Raw genomic sequence first — 22,010 nt, forward strand, 5'->3', positions numbered from 1 at the left:
CTTCTCATTTGAAGAAGCTTCTTGGATGAGAAGCGAAACGTCTTCAAAGAAAAACCAGAAAGTCCAGTTGCCTCTTGAAAAAGCACCTTTGGGACAACCAGGACCTGGATGACAGAGAATCTCCATAGATGCTTTCATTTCCTCATTAAGTCTGGGACATAGCTGAGGACATAGCTGAGGACACACAGACACACACGCATAAATGTGCAGGTGATGCTGCTGGTGGGTTGACTCTCCTGGGCCAGTCCCCCCCCCCACCTACCCATTCCTGGCTGCTGGGAAAGTCACCTCCCTGGTAGACTTTCAATGGGGCAACTTCTGGACCTCTCCGAGGGGCAACAGATCATCGCAAGGGGTTGCCCCGGCAACAGCCTCTCTTCCCCACCCTCCAGGACTCGAGTTGGGTTGGGGTGCTTCTAAATCAGGTGCTCCCTATTGTCAAAGCCGGAGAGAAAGTCTAATAGCAGGATTAATGGCGGGAGGAAGGAGGGGGTTCCTTTCTTCTCTCCCTGGATGATAATTTGCAAGTCTTGCCAAGTGTCAGAGACTGTCAGGTGGATCTGCTGCTCGGGAGGCAGGAAGGGAGGGGGAGTAATATTGAAGGAGATAATTTTGCAAAGTGAATAAAATGGATCAGGTTCTCCCCCCCCCCCTTCCTCCCTCTGATGTAATGGAAGGGCTGAATGCCGTTTCAAAGGAGGTGAAGCTCTGGATTTAAATAGGGGAGATGAAGCAGCGGGAGGTGAGTGGGAGCTCCTTGAAGGGAGCTGGAGTGGAGAAAGCTTGGAAGTGGTTGGCAGCTGCATCTGGGAAGGCTCCCTGGGTGCTGCCTTCCCTCTAGCAGACCTTGGTTTACTATGCTGGACTCTGCCCAGGCAGGTGGATGTGAGGTTTAGAAGACGGGGATGCTGCTGGTTGGAAGAGGGGCTGGCTGGCCAGATGGGGTGATTCCCTCCAGTGGCAGAGCCTGACAACCCCCCCTCCCCAATGCTGGTTTCTTGCAAACCTCCTGAGGAGGCCCAGCCCAGGTTGTGCCTGCGGTCTTCACTGAAGAAGATGTCCTTCGGGGCCCGCACCCCCTCCCCTTTTGGGATGCAAGGAGCTGCGGCAGGGCAGGCAGGGGGAGAATAAGGCACCTTAAGGGAGAGAGGGAAGGAAAAGGCTTTTCAGATGGTACAGAAGGGCCTTTCTTCTTGGGTCTGAATGCTTGCCTCTGGGTGTGAGCCAGGGTGGCTTGCAAGGACTGGCTGGTGGCTGGGCATCTGGGCCTATGTGACACAAGGCTGGAGAAAGACCCTGGGGTTTGGTGCAGGAGGCCAGAGGGGCGTCTGTGAGGGGTCCACCAGTGGCCAGCATGGCCAGCCCCTTGCCAGATGGTGGCTTTTCAGGCCTCCTAGCGGGGGTGGGGGAGGGCACGTTTGCCCTCTCTTGAAGGAAGAAATAAGTGGGCCTGCAGCAGAGGCATCGGAAACCTTGTGGGTTAAAATAGCCCTTGATAACACTTAGAGGAACTTCCTTCCAAGGGCCTCCGACTCTTTTGCTGGTGGCGATAGTGACAAAGAGGCTTCTTAGTTTCCTCTTTCTAACTCTGTTAGAGAAATCCAGCAGAGCAGGGTGGGCTGGGAGGTGGAGGGGAGACCTCTGAAGAGCAGCAAGGCAGATCTCCTAGCGTTTTAAGGACTCCTCCTTTCCTGTTGATCAGCTGGGGGCGGGAGGTGTTCTCCTGAATGTAGGGAAGGCAGAAGGCGGGTGAGAAGAAGCCTGTGCAGAGAAGAAGTCAGGGAGAAGTGGGAAGCTTATAATTGCAGAGCATCTGCTAACATTAAAGAGTCAGCTGTGGGCTCCAGGGGTCATTTTCTGGCCCCATCTGCTTCTGACAAACAGACTACCATGGCATTTCCGCCTCTGCCCCATCTGGACTTGCCTGAAAACAAAAAAACCCAACAAAATCCTCCTAAATACCAGCAGGGCAGCCGTCCCCAATGAGTTCAAGAGTCCTCAACTCCCTCCTTATAGGAGACATGGTGGTGCAGTGGTTAGAGTGCAGTATTGCAGGCTAACTCTGCGCACTGCCAGCAGTTCAATCCTCACCGGCTCATGGTTGGCTCAGCTTTCCATCCTTCCAAGGTGGGTAAAATTAGGATCCAGCAAGAGGCTGACTCTGTAAACCTCTTTGAGAGGGCTGTAAAGCACTGTGAAGAGGTCAGGGGTGGGTTCTACTTACCTTTACTACCGGTTTGCAGCAGGGCCGCGCATGTGCGCTCACTTCGCTCGCACGCATGCGCAGAAGCATTTTGATGATGTCAGGGTTGGGGGCGGAGCCTTCCGTCGGTTTTACTACCGGTTCTATAGAACTGGTGTGAACCAGGGGCAATCCACCACTGAAAGAGGTATATAACAGGGGTGAAATGCTACCGGTTCACACCGGTTCAGGAAATCCTGCCTTCCAGTGAATCTAAATCCCATGGCACAACTGTTACCCCTCCACCTGTTCTACTTACCTTCTTAAGCTTCCTTTTTCTGTGTGAAGCGCGTGTTTAATGCGCATTGTGCAAGTGTATGCATGTGTGCTGTGCGATTGGCATGCCCCACACATGCATAGGCAGCAAACCGATGGCAAACCACGGAAGATTTCACCACTGGTATCTAAGTCTAAGTGCTAAGTGCTATTTTCCAAAGGGCTGCATCTTCTGATTTAAAATGGTATAAAATTTTAGATCATCTTTTGGTCTGAAATAATATAAGGTCTACTGCTTGAGCAGGGAGTTGGACTGGAAGACCTTCGATCCTAGGTAGAGGCAGATGTAGGGTCTCCTTCTTGGGCAGGGGGTTGGACTCGATGACCTGCAAGGTCCCTTCCAACTCTGTTTTACTGATTTTCATCAGTTTGCTATAAGCCATTAAAACAACAAAATAAGATAATAAATAAAACCGTAAACGCAACAATACGGCATAAGGACATTGTCAACTCTGTTGAGGCCAATCAGGGATCCAGGGATGCTACCGTCCACCTGCAGAAAATGTCTGATTTGGCCATTCTAGGAGAAGACAGCAGGATTGGTACCCTCCTGACCTTTGGGGCAAGTCCGCTTCAAGGTGGCGATCGCCTCAGAGAAACAGCGTTTCTGGGTCCCCACATCCCCACTGCTTGTACCTGGGGAGCCCCCTGCGCCCCTAGTTAGGATGAGTGCAGTGGATGAATTGGATCTCCTTGGAGAAAGTGGTCCTGCCGTGGGGGGTGGAGGCCGATGTGGTGCTGCAGGGTGGGGTCCCATGGTGGCCGCAGTTCTCGCCTACACGCCAGCAATCTCTGTCTCTGCCATTTGAAAGAATTCCGTCTTTGTAGAAGCAGCTGGCAGTTTGCCAGCACCAGTGCCCTGGAGGAGAGGAGCAAGAAATGAATTGGGGTCTCCAGAGAACCAAAAGCTTGTGGGTTTTGCCTTCCCTGAAATGCAGAATCTGTGCAGAATCTGACTCCCCCCTCCCTATTTCTGTGCCCCCCCCTCTTTCCTCTGGTCAATCCCTGAAAGAATTTCTCACTCTGAAATACCATCCACTCCCTTGCTGATGTGGTTGCCCCTTCAGGGATCTGATGGGGGGGCATGATCTGTGCATCCCCCCTGCCCCCAGTGTTGGGCTGGGGGAGGCCTGGCCTTGCTGCGTTAGGCCCCTGTCCCGCATTTGAAGGCTCCACCGGCTTTCCTTGGCACGGGCTTCAAAGTGGCAGTTCTTTGACCAGTTCCTGTGTAATTTAAAATCTCCCGTGGGGGGTAAATGGGCCCACAACTGAAGGTGCCTTGTGCCTTGGCACTGCTTTGCAAAAGGCTGTTTGCAGGTGAGGTGTGTGGCATAAAGAAAACATGCCAGCCAGGCACCTTTTGTGGAGAAATTGCACGGATGTAAAATTCTGCAAAGGGCAGAAACCGCTGGAGCCGTGGGGGGAGCAAATGCCAAGGTTGATTGTTTAAAGAACTGGTTGCCCTCCCACACACCTTCACCTGGGGCATCTGCTCTGTGGCTAATGAACACAGCCGTGGCAGGAGAGACCGAGGAAATGTACCTTGCCCATTGCTGCCCTATTGTCTATTCCAAAGGCAACATGCTGAATGGCTGAAAAGGGGGGAGGTGCACCTCCCCTGCCCTCTGCATTGATTTGCTGGTTGCTACACAAGGGTAAATAAAGAACCCCACCCCCACCCCCAAAATGCTGGTCCCACTCCATTCTTTCCAGCATGAAAGGGGGGGGGGTGTTTGTTAAGGATTAAATGTACAAAAGTGGATAATTAACCCAGGAGAAACACGATGGTGTGGGGGAGAGGCCAGGCCAGAAGAGTAGAGGACAGCCAAAGTATAATTTTTAAAGAGTTAGACACTTTTTAAAGAGTTGTGCATGAGGGAGAGACCAATTTATGGACCGCCTCAAAATAAGAACAATTCCAGAAGCTCCTACAGCCCAAAGGCTCCAATGCTTCAGTTGAGTAACCAAGTTGCTTCCTCTGATCAAACACTTTGGCTGTGTGCTTAAGAAGATCCAAATTACAGAAGTGTTTTTGAACCTTGGCAACTTTAAGAGGCATGGCTGGCTGGGGAATTCTGGGAGTTGAAGTCCACACATCTTAAAGTTGCTAAGGTTCAGAAACATTACATTTGAGTTGAGAGGTTTCATTACTAGTTGCCTGGAAACACAGGTTGCCTGTCGATAGATTCTCCACCTTCCTGTGGGTGAGCAGTAATTCTTACACAACCAATCTGTTATCTGTGGCCCAGGTTCATAGAGATCAGGCTCAGCCACCTGCCAGGCTGGGTTTGAGTTGCCTTAAACACGGCTGGTATTTCGCACAACCTGGGGAGAAATTGGCAGTTTTAATGGGCCCAACCAGGCTTGTTCAAAGGACCCCAGAACTACAATGAAAAGAAGCGTAGTTTGTTGGCCTGTCAGTTTCTGGGCCAAATTCAGATGCTCTTTTATGATTCTGAATGGTCAGTGTTTTAATGATCTGGCTGTCCAATACCCATTTTTTTGTGTTGGGTTTTGGGGAGTAGGGTTTAAATTCTCTTCCGGGACTTTAATGCACCCCTGACATTGATGTGATGACTGCCATTACAGGTTTTTTTAAACATTCAAGATAAGTTTTAATTTATTTTATTTATTTATCATATTTAGAAACTGCCCATCTCCCTCACATAGAGACTCTGGGCCGTGTACAAGTCAAATATTATAAACATGAACAAACATATTAAACATAAATTGAATACAAAATTTAAAACAGAGGCACAGATAATTAATCATAAGAGCCAGTTTGCTGTAATTGTTAAGGCACCAAGCTAGAAAGGAGATGGTAAGTTCCTCCCTTAGCCATGAAAGCCAGCTGAGTAACCTTGGACCAGCCCCTCCCTCTCTGCCCAGCCCACCTCACAGGGCGGTTGTTGTGGGGAAAGGAGGAGGAGGAAAGAGTATTACATATGTTTGTCACCTTGAGTTATTTTTAAATATAATAAAAGTGAGATATAAATATAAAGGTGGAAACTAATTAAGAAGCAACCTAAAACTAACAAAAAAAGTCCTGACAGCGAGAACAATAAACCAGTGGAATGATTTGCCATCACTGGAGGCTTTCAAGAAGAGATTGGACAGCCACTTGTCTGGAATAGAAAATGGTTTTCTGCTCAGGCAGAGGGTTGGACTGGAAGACCTCCAAGGTCCCTTCCAACTCTGTTATTCTGTTAAATAAATAGATAACAAACAGACAAACAAGCAATGGTTAGTTCCCTCTCCTCTAGCTGGATCTGGTTTGCTGCAGTGGATTTCTGCATTTCTAGAAGGTCTCTGTCCCTAAAGCCTAAAACCTCCTTTAGACTTGCCCCTTGCCCTCTGTTTGCCCGGGGTCTGGATTGCTTGTTTATCCCATCACCCAGTCTTCTGAGCCATCTCACTTCAGATCGTTGTTTTTGGTGTTTTCTTCCATGTAAAAATTCTTTGCTGGCCCTGCCAGTCATGGAAGTGGCTGCCAGACAAAACAGTCACACTCTATGACGCACACACATGTCTCCCTGGGCTGTGGCCTTCTGATTCCAGCTGCTGCCGCCACCTCTCTGCCTCGTTCTTGGGCTGGGAATTAATGCTTCCCCTGGGAAGAGGGGCGAGGAAGGCTGCAGCCAAGGAAGGGAAGGAAAGCCAGAACTGTCCAAGCAGGAGATGCTTCTTCCAAACTGAAAGGCGTTCCGTAATTAACTCATGCTGGCTAATCGATTCTCGCAGTTGATGTCCCAGATTCCATCAGTCAGATAAATTTGGGCAGCTCCAGAGCTGAAGCAGATGTGGCTGCCCTTTGGTGCAGGGTGGGCACAGCTGGTGGCAGCGCGTTGGAAGGTGCTCTCCTGAAATGGTTGGGATGCCTGGATGATTTCTGAAATGAAAGGCTGTTAATTAAGTGCAAATTAAAGGCAGTTCACAGGGAGGGCAAGGAAGGACTAGAAGGAAGGGAAGGAACGACAGGTTGGATGGAAGAGAAAGCAGGGATGCCGTCCAGCCCCAGGGGGAGAGTTCCCAGGTGGTCACCAGACCTCAGGAGAAGGGCTGGTCCATGGGCAGCCGCGGACACGGGCGACCACAGGCTCACCGGTAGGGGAGAACCCGCAGAAGCCCTCCCCAGGGTTTGTGAGCCAGGCCGTCTCACCCATAAGTATTGGCTGTGCTAGTTACTCAGGAGTGGCAGGCTGGGGGCAGAGAGGGAAGGGTGGCACAGCTCATTAATTATTTTGCTGATTTGATTTTTATCCTGTCTTTATTATTTTTATAAATAACTTTCAAGATGACAAACATATGGAAGACTCTTTTTCTCCTCCTATTTTCCTCACAACAACCACCTTGTGAGGTGGACTGGGCTGAAAGAGAGGGAGGGACTGGCCCAAAGTCAGCCAACTGGCTTTCATGCCTAAGGCAGGACTAGAACTCATCGTCTCCTGGTGATTGGCCCAAAGTCGCTGGCTTTCATGGCAAAGTGGGGACTAGAATTCACAGCCGCCTAGTGCTTTCAGCTGTAGGCAAACTGGCTGTCCTCCATGACAGCTTCTCCAAAGGGCCTCAGCGTGGCTTTTTCTCCGCTGGCTGTCCTGAGGCCGCTGCTTGGCTTTACTTTGGGCCTTTCCAGGCAGGCTCCCCTGGCCGGCTGAGGAGAAGGGGCAAGAAGGCTGCGGGCCCTGAGGTGGGCCTGCTCTTGGCTGCAGCTGGGGCGGGGTTGCTGCCAATTCTCTGGATGGCAGAGATGGGCAAAGAGTGGGCAAAGGCTGGGAGGGTGAGATTTATAGTACAGCAGGACTTCAGGGGACAAGAGGCTTCTTTCTTTCACCCTGAAATCATTATAGATCACACATTTTTGAAATGAAACGGTTCTGTCCCCAGGATTGATGAGTAATCAACTGGTTTGCATTGTTAGAAGAGGCCAAATGAATGAAAAATGGCTCTCGTTCTTATTCAGAAATACCCCAGAGAAGAGAAGCATGTCAGAACCGGAATGCAGCCCCTTTGGACTGCAGCCGTAGCCAAGGGCTGCCATTCCTTGCTCAGAAACGGCCGTGACCTCCTCTCCCCAGCTCCCCCTCTTCAGGTGGCAACAAAGCACCCCAAGGCTCTGCAAAAGTAGCAGCCCCCCCTCAAAGCCCGAGGAGGGCCCACGATTCCCTCGAGCAGGTGCCTCTGTATGGCTGATCTCTTGGGGGGAGGGGGGATGCTCCTTTGGAGCTCTGGGACCCCTGGTGCGTGAGCAGACTCTGGCCAGCCCCCTGTGGCTTCTCCAGGGGAGCAGCAAGGAAAGACGCCCCTGCTCCTTCCTCACCCAAAAGCGATGGAAGCAAGGCCTGTAAAAAGAGAAGAGTGGTGGGCTTCTTTGCAAGGCTCCGTTGCAGAGTGGCTATGGAGGGAGAGAGAGAGAGAGAGGAGGAAAAAAAGGGGGGGGGTGCTTCCTTTCCATGAAGTGGGGTTCCCGAGTCCTCTAGGAACATCAGGCTGATCCACTGCCTGACCCTCTGCAGACCCACCTCTGAGCTGCTGCAGGAACTCCAGTGGTGCAGCTCTCAAGTGGGGGGTGGGTGGGCAAAGAGCCTTACTTGTCGTCCCCCACCCACCGCCTCGCTGCCCTCTGGCTTTAGACTGGCAACTAGTCTGGAGTCTGGGATCTGCCTGCAGGATTTGGCAGGGGGTTAGGAAAACTGCAGCGGCAGCTTGTTCCAAAGTCCAGCAAGGCATGGAAGCATCTGCTGCAATATCCAGATTTCTTTCAAATCGGACATTGGATCACTATGGAGAATTGGAGTCGTTTCTTGGATTGTGTGTCAGTCATTGGGGAAGTGGTGTTTTTCAAGTGTGCGGATGGGCCCCTGGTCCTGCCCATGAGCAGCAACAAAATCGATACGAAGAGGCGACCCCTTTGGTAAGGCCCGGTGGGTGGGTGGCATCAGCTGCTCAGGTCTGTTCGGCCTGCAGAAAAGAACATTTGGGGGAGTTTCCACAAGGAGGACATCACCCTCGCTGGTCCAAACTAAGTGTGCAGCATGACATCTTTTTCTCCTGAACAATTTTCTTTTTCTTTTTTTTTTTGTGGAAACAAGAAACAAAGAGGACAGATGAAGCCCTGGGAAAATGCGAGGCGGGAGGGGTCCAGATGGACGATGGTGACATTTGATGAATCAGGCTAGAGGATTACACAAGGAGGACTTTGTCTGGAGCCATCCCAGTTCTCTTCCCCCTCCACTTGCCCACCAAGCCTTTAAACCTTCGTGACCTTTTTAAAAGGGGGTGGGGGAAGAATTTGCAAAATGCGGCAAGGTGCCCTGCTTCCCCAGGGAGGCCCCTTCTCCTTGTCTTGGCAGGCAGAGAAGGCTGGCCGAGGTTCCTCCTGCTCAGGAAGCGTCCACTAGACAAGGAGAGGACCAGCTGCCCTAACCTCACGCAAGGTAGCACGAGAACCTCAGGGCAGGTGCAAATCTGAGTCTGCACCCAGGTCTGGCCTCTGCGGTGGGTGAAGAATGGCTTCCCCTGATGACCAACTCTGCAGCTCCTTCCAGGTCTGCACGGAGAGCAGGCAAAGCCCCTGATTCCCTCCCAGCCTGCTGGGCTGCACTTTGGTGCCCTTTGGCTCCCGAGGGACAGCCTCTGAGGGATGAGTCCTCTACTGGGGCCAGGAGAAAATGGGCCAAATGATTTAGAAGTAGAGATCTGCTGTACTGTCTTGACCTGAGTGCAAATCCTGCCCCATCCTTGGGGCTACACAGATGTATAGGAAGGAGCTAAGCATCACATTTCCCATCAGGATATTGGCAAAAGAGCCTTGGTAGTACAAGGGTTTAAGGCACCCTGTTATTAAGCTGGTTATTAAGACCAGCTGCCTGCAATTACTGCAGGGTTCGAATCTCTCCAAGGCTCAAGGTCGACTCAGCCTTCCATCCTTTCTAAGGTAGGTGAAATGAGGACCCAGTTGTGGGGGCAATAAGCTGACTTTGTATAAATATACAAAAGGATGAAGGCTATTGCTGAGCACATTGTAAGCCGCCCTGAGTCTTCGGAGAAGGGCGGCATATAAATCAAATTTAAAAAAAAAAAAGGAGGGTCAGGAACTGAAGATTTTCCTTGGAGGGCTCCAAGCAAGATGAAAGTGGCAATGCTGTATGAAGGAGTGTATGTCTTTGGGAGCCATTCTTTACCCCACTGCTTTTGAGGCCCCAATATTAGGAACCCTCCCCCTCTTTCATCCCTTAGCAGGATTTCCTGTTTAAGGTTCTTAGATTACAAGGCTGGGCAAAGCTGCTCTCCACGAAACTTCCCAGGACGTTCCAGAGCGGAGTTTCTCATCCTTGGCCACTTGAAGTGGGGTGGGGTAGGGTGGATTTCAACTCCCAGAATTGCTCAGCCAGCCGTGTTCCCCCTAGCACTTTCTATAAAGGTTACCTTTGTTGTCGACATTTGCTTTCCACTTTACTGAATTGTGAAATTCTGAAAAAAAAACCTCTCTGCCCGCTGGGAGGGAGTGCTAATGCGTGGCAGCCTGCTTGTACCTCAGCCCACCCCCCCAGTAAGGTGTGAGATCCAACCTTTACCTGCAAAAGCACATCTTAGCCTCGGGACCCCAGCGCATTCTGCAGAGCTGTGATTGTGAGCACGTGGGTGGGGTGCGCATGGGGAGAAAAAGAGTGGCTATGTTGGAAAATTACTGTGGGTACTTTCCATCTTAATTTATGCCTAGCACACTCCATCCAGATCAGAACAAGCATACACACCACTCAGCTCAGCTCAAATATAATAAAGCCCGATATTTATTTATGAAACATCTGCAAACGGCAGGAACAGTTAACTGGCAGAATGGGATTAAAAGCAGGGACAAAGGGAACAACAGGCAGGAATTCACATTAGCAGCCAATCAGCCACTCAATCGATCAGAACTTTCTAGAGCTGCTGGACACAAGCCCTGTGGGCAGCCCCCAAGGGAGAGGCTTTAGGTTCTTATCAGTTGTATGTACGGAACACAGAGATGAACAGGTGAGAAGGAGGCCACCAGGCGATCCTCCTTCATTTTCTACCCATTCAACACACCATCTGGGGGAAGGGGATGATGTATCCAATGGGGGGAGTGCAGATATGTCTACTGCTATTAATTACCTCTATATAGCATTTAAGCAACAGCCTTAAACCTACTCATTATCCCCACTGGATGCAGTGGAGAGGTGAGTGCACATTAAACCTGGTTAATAATAATCTTAGTTTGCTGCATGAACTCAGCTCATTTAATTACCTGGGTGTTCCCCATATTCAGTTAATCCAGAGAGCGTGTTGGGCAAGGCTGGCTGCTGCCTGAGATGGGGCTGGAGCTTGCTAGTGTCCCCACCAGATGAGATGGAGAGGGAAGGTCTCCTTGACAGAAACCACCAGTTCTTCCCATCTTTTCAACCATATTTTGCCCTCCTCTGGTCCTTCTCCCTGCCACCCTGTTGCTTTCTCCCACCCATGGCATCCTGCTGTAAACACCACCATGTACAGTGGGCAAGTGTGCCCCAGGAGTTTCCAGGAGTGTAAATGCATTTGCCAGTGTGAACCACGTTGCCTTCTGTTAATTGGCCAACAACTGGATCAGTCTGAGTTTATCTTGGATTTTGGCCTTTGGCTTCCTTTTCCAGGCTTGAATTCAGAGCCTGCAGGCAGCGCTTGGTCTCTGCACTGGGGTTAGCTGTGTCACCTAGCAAGGCCTTTGCTCTTGGCTGCCTGGTGGATTCCAGCTGAGCTCGGCGGGGACCGGTGGCTGGGTCGGGCTCCCCTGCCTCCCTTTTCTGCCAAGCATCACAGTCTCGGGGCACCGCTAGGCACCGGTCGTGGCTGGGTGGGCCAAAGGAAGCACCTGCTGGTCTCGTGGGCGGCGGCTTTCTCCCAAAGGCAAACCTGAGGTGGTCTGTTGAAAACAGGAAGTGGTTCTGCAAAAAGCAAAAAGCCAGCCTTGAAATAGATGAAATAGATATCCAAATAACGCAGGTTCTCTGAAGCAGCTTCTCCCAGGGATAAAATTCTTTGCCATTTGGGGGAAACAACCTCTGTTTTCCTGGAACCCCCAGTGGGGCGTCCATAGGGCATGGTCAGAAAAGTCAAGATGGTATCCATGACAGTGAGTGAAGCTCTGCCGGGTTTTTATGTGCAACGGATAAAACTGCCACCTGTTTATATGCTTAACAACAGCAGATTAAACCCCCGGCTTCCAAACAGTTTCTAATATTTGCTGGGCTCTTCCTGCAGTCACCATGAGAGTTAAAACCTCAAGAAAGTCCTCAGCAGGGGTGGGGATTTTGCCTTTGACCCCAAACAGAAGCCAAGATTTGAGGGAGTTCAGCTGCTAACTGGGGATCCGGAATTGGAGATGGATGATCTGATTCTTGCAGCAAAAAACCTTTCCAATTTTGCCTGCAATTTTCCTATTGAAAGAACACATTTTTTTAAAAAAACCCAATCCTTTTATTTAACTAAACAGAACAAACGATGGAGGAAGAAAAGCAAGGGAAAGCAAAGAATACGCAGAGGCTTCTCATCAGGATGTCCCCAACTGTGGGCCGGGGGATCAGGCTGATGAAAGCAGCCATGTCACATCCCAAACTCCACCCTTTTTGTCTCTTTGAGCAACACCACAGACACACCCGTGAAGGGCAGACATTTTTGTCATTCTGATGAAAGCTGCCAGACCCTGTGGAGGCCACCTCAGGCTCTTTTGACCTGCGTATCTCAGGCAGGTCAAAATGCATGAATGAATGACCTGCATTTCATCCTAACGATCCGTTCATAGTCTCTGACCATAAGGGACGTGTTCATCAGTTGCAAGTCCATCCAGTCTTCCAACCCAGGAGTACTATCTGGAGCAGCGGTCACCAACTGGTGGTCCGTGGACCACTGGTGGTCCGCAAGAAAATTTTGGTGGTCCACAGAAAAATCATTTGCATTTTTTGTACTGCACTAAATCAGGGGTCCTCAAAGTACGGCCCCTGGCTGGATACCTGCAATGAATGTTTGTGTTGCTTCAGAGAATCTCCCCCTTTGGGGTCTTTTTGTGTGGGTCAGAGGGGAGCAGAAATTCCGACTCGGGGTCTGCTTCGTCCTCCTGGTGTGGGGCTTTGGGCGAAGGCTGGAGGGAAGTGCTGCTGGTAGCGAAGAGCTGGAGGGTCTCCTTCCAGTGGGACAGCATCATGGCCTGGAAATGGCTGACCACCTCAGCCTGCTGAGCCTCCAGGCACCGGTACCTGGCCTTGCACTCTCCCAGGTCTTTCCTCTGCTTGGAAAGCCTATGCTCCTAGTCCTCAGTGAGGTGCTTCTGCTGAGCCTCCTTCTCGGCCAGATCCAATTTGAACTGAGACAGCTGTTTTGCCAACTCTTTCTCATGGTGGCTGCTTAGCTCCAGGAACTGCTTCCTGTTGGGGTCCTAAGGAGCCCAGGTGGGGAGATGAGGAGTTGGCCACACCCACCCAGTCATATGATCACCTAGCCACGCCCACCCAGCCAGTCATTCGGCAGATCATATTAGTGGTCCGCGAGATTTAAAATTATGAATTTAGTGGTCCCTGAGGTCCAAAAGGTTGGTGACCCCTGGTCTGGAGCCTCTAGCAGGGGTTCCCAATGAGGATGGAAGTTCATTCTCTGAGCTTGTGCGTTGGCTTTTGAATGTTTCATTACCAGGCTAGGTAACGTCTTCAGCAGAGTTTAGGGAATGTCAGTGTTGGTGTTCTTCTGCTTATAAGGACTTTGTGTGGTCAGAAGGTCTTGCGATGGGGAGGTCACATCAGGTGAGGGTTTTGTGATGGGTCTTGCGATGGGGAGGTCATGTCCGGTGAGGGTCATTAGGAGGTGAACTGCTGGTTGGGGGAGGGGTTGCATGGGTTGGTTGATGGTCGGTGCCATTGCTGGTTGGCTGTGTGGTTGATGTCAATTCCGAGAGGTTTGCAGGCTGGTTGTAGGTCGTTGTGTCTGTTGCTGGAATTGCTTGTGGAGTGCCAAGCTTCGATAAACTCATGAGCGAGGAGGATGGTAGAGTGGCCGATGACTCTTGTATTGCTCCAACTGAATTGGAGCTGTTCGGTGTCAGTGAGGGTAGAGATTAGGGATTTGGGATCATGGCGATGGGCTGCCAGCTACTGTTCACGGATTCTGGGTTTTCAGTTGACTGATGTTTGTCCCACTAGAATTGGTTGCAATTGTTACAGTTGATTTTGTCAATTATATTGTTTCTTTCCTCCTTCTGTATCTTGTCTTTGGTTCTGGATAATTTCCTGGCGGAGTATTCCCAATTTTGGCACCTTGAAGATGTCTGGATGTCAACTCCCAGAATTGCTCATGCTGGCTGGGGAATTCTGGGAGTTGAAGTCCACACATTTTAAAGTTCAAGATTGGAACTCCTCAGCCTACAGTGTTGATGGACTAGCTTGTCAGCCAAGAGAAGGCCCCAGAGAAGCCATTCCCTCAGTTCCACGTAGTAGATATGCGATTCAAAAGAACACGAACAGGTGTGAGAAAAAGACAGCCTGCCTCAATGGCAGTGTAATATATACAATGATTTGATTGAGAGCCTCAATCAAGACTCTTGGGGGGGGGGTCAAACTCACAGCCCACGGGCCGGATGCATCATGCGCTGGCCACGCCCACCCCCAGTTTAACGAAGGGGAAAAAAATTGTGATATGTGACGACAACGTGGTGTCGCAGGTTTGATGCCCGTGGACTAGACTGTCAGGCTATTGCAAACATGTGTCCGAATGGGGCACCATTCTTGTTGCATCTCCAACAAGCCCACTCATTCCTTGGCAGTGAGATAATTCCTGCATGGACCGTCCACCCTTGTCTCTACAAGTTCTCCCAGGCAGAAGCATCCCAGCTGGCTGCCCCCTCCCCAAACAACTTCCTTCCCTCCAGAGTCTCCTCTTGCATCAGCCCCCCTCTCCCACTTGGCTGTGATACATGGAACAACTGTAGATGGTCTCCAGTGGTGGGATTCAAATAATTTAACAACTGGTTCTCTGCCCTAATGGCCAGATGGGTGGGTGTGGCCAGGGGTGTGTGACAGGCAGCACTCGACCTCCTGTACTCCCCTGGGAGCAAAAACGGGCTGTGGGGGGGCATGACTCCCACACGGCCCGTTTTGGGCCTAGGCAGCCTTCCTGAAGCCTCCCTGCACTTACCTGGGAGCCAAAATGGGGCCCTTGGGGAAGGGGCGGGGCGGGAAGAGTGAAGCCAGCCAGCAATTTAACTACTGGTTCACCTGAACCGGCCCGAACGGGCTGAATCCCACCTCTAGTCAGAAGGCTTTTTGGTGTACCCTGCAGTGGGCTGGTCTCCTCCCTTTCTGTCTTCTGCAGAGAACAAAGGATCTCCTGCCACCAGTCATTTCTCTCCCATGGTTTGACAGCTCTGAATGAGGAGGTGCCCTGTTTACAGACCATCTCTGGGGAACCTTTCTTTGCTTCTTTGAACGTTCCTTCTTTGTTTCTGCTTCTCGATTCCCTGGTGGTTGGGGATACTCCAGGCTGCATAAGGGAGAAAACTTGGAAATGCTGCTCAGGGGCTTCCCTTCCTTTCCCTCTTCTTTGCTTTCATGTTTTAAAAAATAGTAGTGCAAAGGGGGAAGGAGATCAGGCTGCTGCATTTCAACACAAGGAGGCAACACAATGCGTTTGCTTAGTTTGAGTGGCCTTTACACACAATTATGAGAAAATACAGGGCCTCCCTCCCCTTTTCAACTAGCCTGTTCTCTGTTTGGAACAGATTTTGCTTGGAAAAGCTGCTTGTCCACTACATGAATGTAAACCATCAATAAGTAAAACAGAGCAGTGCAAACAGAATTGCCGAGACATTCTGATAGAATTGAAACTGACATGTTTCCAAGGCTCGCCAAAGTAAAGAGCATTGGGGAACGAAGATCTTCAAAACAATATGTTTGTTTGTGTGTGTGTGTGTGTGTATGAATGCAGATGTGATCTACCCAGTAGCTGCTTCCTCGCGGCATCTTCACTTGAGGAGCCATTAGAGGAAGATGATTTCCTTTTTGCCACCCGAAGGCCCCCAGGCCTCAAAGGCAGCTGATACTTAAATAAATAAATAAAAGTAGTTTATGTTAGCAAGCCATGAAAACTTCCCAAAACGGGACCCCCAAGGCTGGCTAGGGCGGCTTGGCCAAGCTGAGAAGGGCAGGCTCAGCTCAGGAGGGGGAAGGGAGATTAGAAAGGCAGGTTGCCTTTCTCTTTGAGAAATTGAGAAGGATGGGAACCCAGTAATTTATCCAAGAGATCCTCAGGATAACTTGAGATGCCTCGGATGTCTTTTGCAGCTGCAGAGGTTGGGCTGCCTTGCGGGGTGGAGAGAGAACCTGCCCTGTGCATTTTGTCAACCCTTCGGGCTTCCCCAAATAGCCGCAAATGCCGGGTTGGGGGGTGGGTCACTGAAAAGCCCATCTCAGGTGAGAGGCAGCCTGTTTTCTAGACTTCTCCTATTGATGTCTGTATGTGTAATCCTCAATTTACTTGTTTAGTGACCATTCGAAGTTACAAGACTGAAAAAAGTGACATGACTTTTTCACACTTATGACCGTTGCAGCTTCCCCAGGGTCACATGATCTAAATTCAGATGCTTAGCAACTGGTTCATATTTATGATGGTCGCAGCGTTCAGGGGGTCACATGATCCCCTTTTGTGACCTTCTGACACGCAAAGTCAATGGGGAAGCCAGATTCACTTAACAATGGTGTCACTAACTTAACAACTTCAGTGATTCACTTAACAACGAAGGCAGGAAAGGTCGTAAAATGAGGCAAAACTCACTTAACAACTGTCTCGCTTAGCAACAGAAATTTGGGGCTCCATTGTGGTCGAGGACTACCTGTACACAGTCTGTGTCTGGAAGCTGGGAAAGATCCTTTTGGCACAAGGAGCTGTGCGAGGACCGTCTGCGAGTCTTATCCTCAGGGCCACACAATAGCCGAGAGGCTCACCAGAAGTGATGCCCTGTGCCTGGGCTGGAGGGGAGTTTCTGGACAAGGGCTCTTGGCATCAAGGAAGCACCCTGGATGGATGCAGTCATGATCCAGGGAAAGACAGCCTCCCTGGGTGGAGTATTGGTAAGAGTATCAGTCACAGTCCAATCAGAGATGTGTGAACTGGGCAAATCTGTATTCCTCCTCGGTCTCTCCTCCCCTGCACGAAATGCCGCAAAGCCTCTAAGCTGCCATATGGATTCTCTTGTTTAGCATCACATGAAAAGGCCATCATAACTGAATTGACTATCTCCTGGGGTGGATGCTCTGCTCTGCTGAGCTGCTACGGTCTGACGTGCTCTCCCCTCTCTTCCCACCGGCCTCTGTTTGGCTGCCAGCAGGAGGAGACACAGTGCCAGGCAGCCTCTGTGTTACACACTTCTGCTTCCTTGCCCCTGCCCAGCAAAGTCTGCAGGCCGATCGAGCTCCCTTGTGAACGAAATGGCTTCCCTTCGCCACGGTCAGCCTGGTGGCAAGAACGGCCTGATCGATCGATCGATCGATTGCTGAGATGGCGCCGCACTCCCAATCTGCCCTGGGTGGCTCAGCTAGTCCTTTGCAGACATCTGGAGGGCAGCCCTAGGCCCCAAAGAGGGCTGGCTGTGCCAATTCTGGCATTTGCAAGAGGCGTCTTTACGGCTTTGAACTGGGAGAGCCAAGCTCATTTTTTATGCATTCAGCCTTCGCAGTATATGCATTTTCATCTGCATTTCCTCCCCGACCGATGTTCGCTTACAGTACCGGCCACAGGAAGCTTGCACATGTTGGCTGCACCATGTATAACATTTTAGTCCTTTTCCGATCTTGTTTTCATGTACGTTTAATTGCTTTGGTTTAGTGCAGGGGTGTCAAACTCGATTTCATTGAGGGCCTCATTAGGGTTGTGTTTGACCTCAGGGGGCCGGGATGGGTGTGGCCAGAATGGGCATGGCCTACTCGATGTCACTCATGTCGGGGGCGCCAGTGGCAGCCCAAGTGCTCTGCCAGCAAAACGGGCTCCTGAGCTCTGTTTCCGGCTGCAACGGCCTCCTGAAACCCTCTGCCAGTGGAAATGGAGCGACCCTCCTGAGCTCCGTTTTCACTGGCAGAGGGTGCAGGACACAGCCGCAGCCGCAAATGGAGCTTGGGAGCCTGTTTTTGCTGGCAAAGGCACCATGGGTCAGTCCCTCACTGTTTTCAGGGTGGCCCCATGGGCCAGAACTAAGCACTCTGTGGGGCAGATCCGGCCCATGGGCCTTGAGTTTGACATCCCTGGTTTAGTGGTTTTACCAAGTATTTTACAATATTTATAAAAGTGGTTTTATAATATATTGTTTTATTGCATGCCACCCTGAGTCCTTTTCCTTGGGATGGGGGGAGGGGTCATATAAACTCAATAAATAGGATTGGGTTTTTTTTTAAAAAAATTAAGCATTACCATGGTGGCTTGTGTGGTAAGATGCTGGGCTTGTGCACCACTAAGGTCTGCAGCTCGGCGGTTCGATTCCCGGGAGCGAACAAACTGCGTAGGGACAAGAAAGGAGCCTCCCCGAATGCCAACCAGCATTCAGGTGTCCCGCGGGTAAAAGGTAACACCGCCCCAAAAAATTCCTTTCACTGAGGCAGCCAGCTAACTCGGTGATCTCTGGCTAACATGTGCCATACACTAAAAATAAATAAATAAATAAAATAAAATAGGTAAGATGGTTGTCCCTCTGCTCTGGGCACAGGAGTAACTGGGGTGGTAAAAGCCCACAGATCCATCGTTGCAGATGTGGAGTGAATCTGGATGCCCAATGAGCAGGTCACTGATACCACCATACCAGAAGAAACAGATTGTGGCACTTGGGGATTAGCTCTGCTTCTGAATCACCCAGGAATTGTAGGTCTCTCTGGACAAATCAGTGATTTGCAATGCTGGTTAAGTGCAGAAGGAGAGCCAGATGTTTTGAGTAATTTGTCAGCAGATTTAAGCGACCAACTCACTCCAGAGTTTGTGGTTTAGGGATAATCCGAAGACCAGTCTCTGCCTCTTGTTTCCTTATTGTTCCTGGGCACAAAGGGCTGAGTCTGGATTAAAATGAATCTGCTAAAACTGTTCTTTGGATGATGATGATGATGATGAATAACAACAACAACAACAACAACAACTTTATTGTCATTGTACGTGTATACACAGTATACCCATACAACAAAATTCACTTAACACCCAAAGACCAGGTCCAACACACATAACAATCCCAAACACCCACCCACTCACCACAAATTCCCCACCCCTAAACCACCCAAAGTAGAGTAACAAACAAACAACTTGATCTTACCGCATCCCTTGGGCCCCTTTCCTCAATCTCCAAATGTCTTGGATTATAGTTCCCATCCATCTTGGCTGTGGGCCATGGTCACTAGAGTTAGCAAAGGCCTCCGCAGAGTCTGACTTTGCTTGCCACTAATTCACACAGATGAATGGATTTCTCTGCAAAATCCTTCATGAATTTTGCGGAGCAAAATCTTGCAAGGTCTATTTTTACACACACGCACACACGCACACACTCCATATAAAGTTGAGGGATAATCTTGTTACATTTGTAAATTAAACAAATTCATCTTATTTTTTAAAAGACAGGAAAACAAATTACTTTTGCCATAAAATCCACATTAAATGCAAAATCAGGATGTGAGCCTCAGGAAATGCAGTAAACGATCTGGCAGGGATAACATGGGGTACCCCAAGGATTATCCCTAAACCGGACTGAAGACACCTCACGAGCCCCCCCATTAACCTGCATCCTCGCTTTTCTCGTTGCAGTTTGTTGCTTCGTTGTCCACAAGAGGTGCCATGAGTTTGTTACCTTCTCCTGCCCGGGGGCCGACAAGGGACCTGCCTCCGACGTGAGTAAACTCAGCAGAGCTGGCTGGAAGGACGGAGGGAACGGTTGAGGGGCGACAACTAAAGAGGGCCAGCCTGGGGTTGTGGTTGACACCATGGAGCCCATTCCCAGCTGGGGATGCTCAGGGGTGCTTTCCCTGGAGGGAAAGTGGGTGTGTAATTTATATGATCTAAAGGCAGAATGTACGTGGGTAAAGCCAATTGGCTCCATTAGGAGATCTAAAAAAAAAAAAAAAAAATCAAAATTGCACATTTCGTGTGCTTTGATTTGAACAGGAGGAAAGTTCACTGCAGATTTGAATGTTCAGTCCTTGAACAGCCTTTGCAGCTGGTGTCCTTAATTCCATTTAAGTACTCTGTGTGTGTGTGTGTGTGTGTGTGTGTGTGTGTGTGTGTGTGTATTTTAGCTGCAAAAAATAAGGGAAGGCTAAGCCTGGAGAACAGAATTGAGGCCTATCCGGGATCACGACACCTGGTGAATTTCAGCCCCCCCCCCCAACTATCTTAATTTACAGGTTTGTCTGCAGAGGGAGGAGAGTCCTGATGTTTAAAAGACAGGGGGGATTTGATCACATGGTCCTGGGCATCAGTGTGATATTCTTGCCGCCAGCCCCTTTAGCCCATTCGCAGCTTGTTGTCCCCGGATATACTTTCTACATTCTAGGTTTGGTTTTTAAAATACTGTTTTGAGTACAAGCCAGGCTGAAAGGCAGAGTCCACCTTTCATGCCAAAAGGATCTTCTCTGCTCAGGGGCTGTTTTCCTAACCCCCCTCCTCCATTTCCTGTGGAACCCACCTGCCATGCTTGGGAGGGGTCTGCAGGATATGACCAAACAACCCAAGGTGCAGGAGTGAAATGCTCCCGGTTTGGACCAGATCGCCTGATCTGGTAGCAATGGAGGCGGGTGGTTCAGAGAACCGGTAGCAAAAATCCCTGCCCCCCTCCATGCCCAGCTGAGCTGCACAATCATCAGATGCTTTTTTTTTTCTTTTAAAAGCATTTTTTTCTACAACCTCTTCAGGCCGAAAAAATGCTTTTAAAAGTAAAAAAAAAAAAAAGCCTCTGATGATCGTGCGGCTCAGCTGGGATCATCAAAGGCTTTTAAAAGGAAAAAACCCTTTTTTTCTTTTAAATGCCTCTGACAATCCAAGCTGAGTTGCCTGATCGGCAGAGACTTTTTTTGTTTTAAATGCCTCTGGCGATCAGGCAACTCAGCTGGGATCATTAAAGCCTTTTGAAAGCATTTTTTTACAGCCTCTTTGCCCAAGAGGCTGTAGAAAAAATGGTTTTAAAAGTTTTAAAAAAAAAAATTGGCCACACCCACCCAGTCACATTACCCCACCACCACCAAGCCACGCCCACAGAACCAGTAGTAATAAATTTTAGATTTCACCACTGCCAAGATGGAGCCATGATTTGCAATGGATGATTTGATCCACGTGCTCGTGGCAACCCATCTCTGGGAGAGCAACGAAAGAGGATTCTTCCAGCTGACTTGGAAAATGCCCAATTGCAAAACTTGTCAAACTTGTCAAAAAGGCAAATTAAACATTCAGAGTTTTGAAAGTTTAGGAGGAAATGCAAAATACGTTTGGAGCCAAACCCTCCCATTTTTCTCCTGCCATACTCCAAACGCTTATACATATCTATAAATGATACCTCGGGGCCCTTTGAGCTAGAAACCCAGCAATTAATTTAACAATAAAAACACAGATTCTGCTTTCAGCAGTCTTTAGAAAATCTGGAGAGGATCCACATTCTGGGCACCAAGCAAGGCAAGACACACACACATACACACACTCTTTGAAGCGATGTGCTGTCAGTGGGGGAGAGCTAATTTCAGAGGCTGCCACTGTGATTGATGGGGAGGTGCTGATGAGCCTCTGTTCTCCCTCTATTTTTAGTCTCTTTGGTGATGAGCAGACCAAAATACAGCCAGATGATTGTCCTCGCAGGCCAGCTGCCAGGCAGGTGTGGAGAAGGTCTTTAAAATGTTGACCGAGGTGGGCTGTCTGAGGCCTCCACCTCTCTCTCCACCACTTGTCCCTTTCCCACCTGGAAGTGGGGAGTTGGTGGGGGGGGGAAGAGAGTTTTCCCCCTGCAGTTCTCTTCCTTCCCCTCCTGCTTACTTGATCCTCCATCTTGAGCAGATTAGGGGATCCTTCAAGGGTTTCAGGAACTCTGTGCTGGATATGGGGATGGTACTTGAAGGATGTGAATGATGGTTATGGCATTTCTGACTCTTGAATCTTGCCTTGCACACACATACCCCTCCTCTCCCTCTCTCTCCACCTCCTGGCCTTGAGACAGATGCTGCCACTCTCCAATGTCAAGATGCTTCTGGGTCATCGGATGACGGGTCCTCCACTGATCCGCCCCAGGCCACCTTCCATCAGAGCGCGGCATCTCTGATGCTCCGTGAGGCCGCTCTGCTCAGTTCCTCTGGGGAAACCTCTTCTGTTGACTGGAACTGCTCCATTCCCCATGGGCCAGCTAGTGGGGTGGAATGCAGTCCTCATTTCCAGCAGGCAGGGAAGGAGGCGTTCCAGAAGACCAAGCGAGAACAAAGCTTAGATAACTTGTGTGGGAGAAAGAGAGTCAAGA

General features: G+C 49.9%; 1 protein-coding gene across 2 annotated transcripts in view; it reads left to right on the forward strand.

Annotated features, from left to right (window-relative positions):
• Window positions 1-22,010, forward strand: part of PRKCB (protein kinase C beta) — a 234,733-nt gene that overhangs the window by 56,395 nt on the left and 156,328 nt on the right. For both annotated transcript variants that reach the window (XM_034420612.3, XM_034420613.3), the window contains exon 3: window positions 19,325-19,407. In XM_034420612.3, coding sequence (XP_034276503.1) covers window positions 19,325-19,407 — 83 coding nt within the window. The remainder of the gene's footprint in view (window positions 1-19,324; window positions 19,408-22,010) is intronic.

Source organism: Pantherophis guttatus, chromosome 14 (genome assembly GCF_059756535.1).
Source record: "Pantherophis guttatus breed Tessera chromosome 14, ASM5975653v1, whole genome shotgun sequence".
Lineage (NCBI taxonomy): Eukaryota > Metazoa > Chordata > Lepidosauria > Squamata > Colubridae > Pantherophis > Pantherophis guttatus.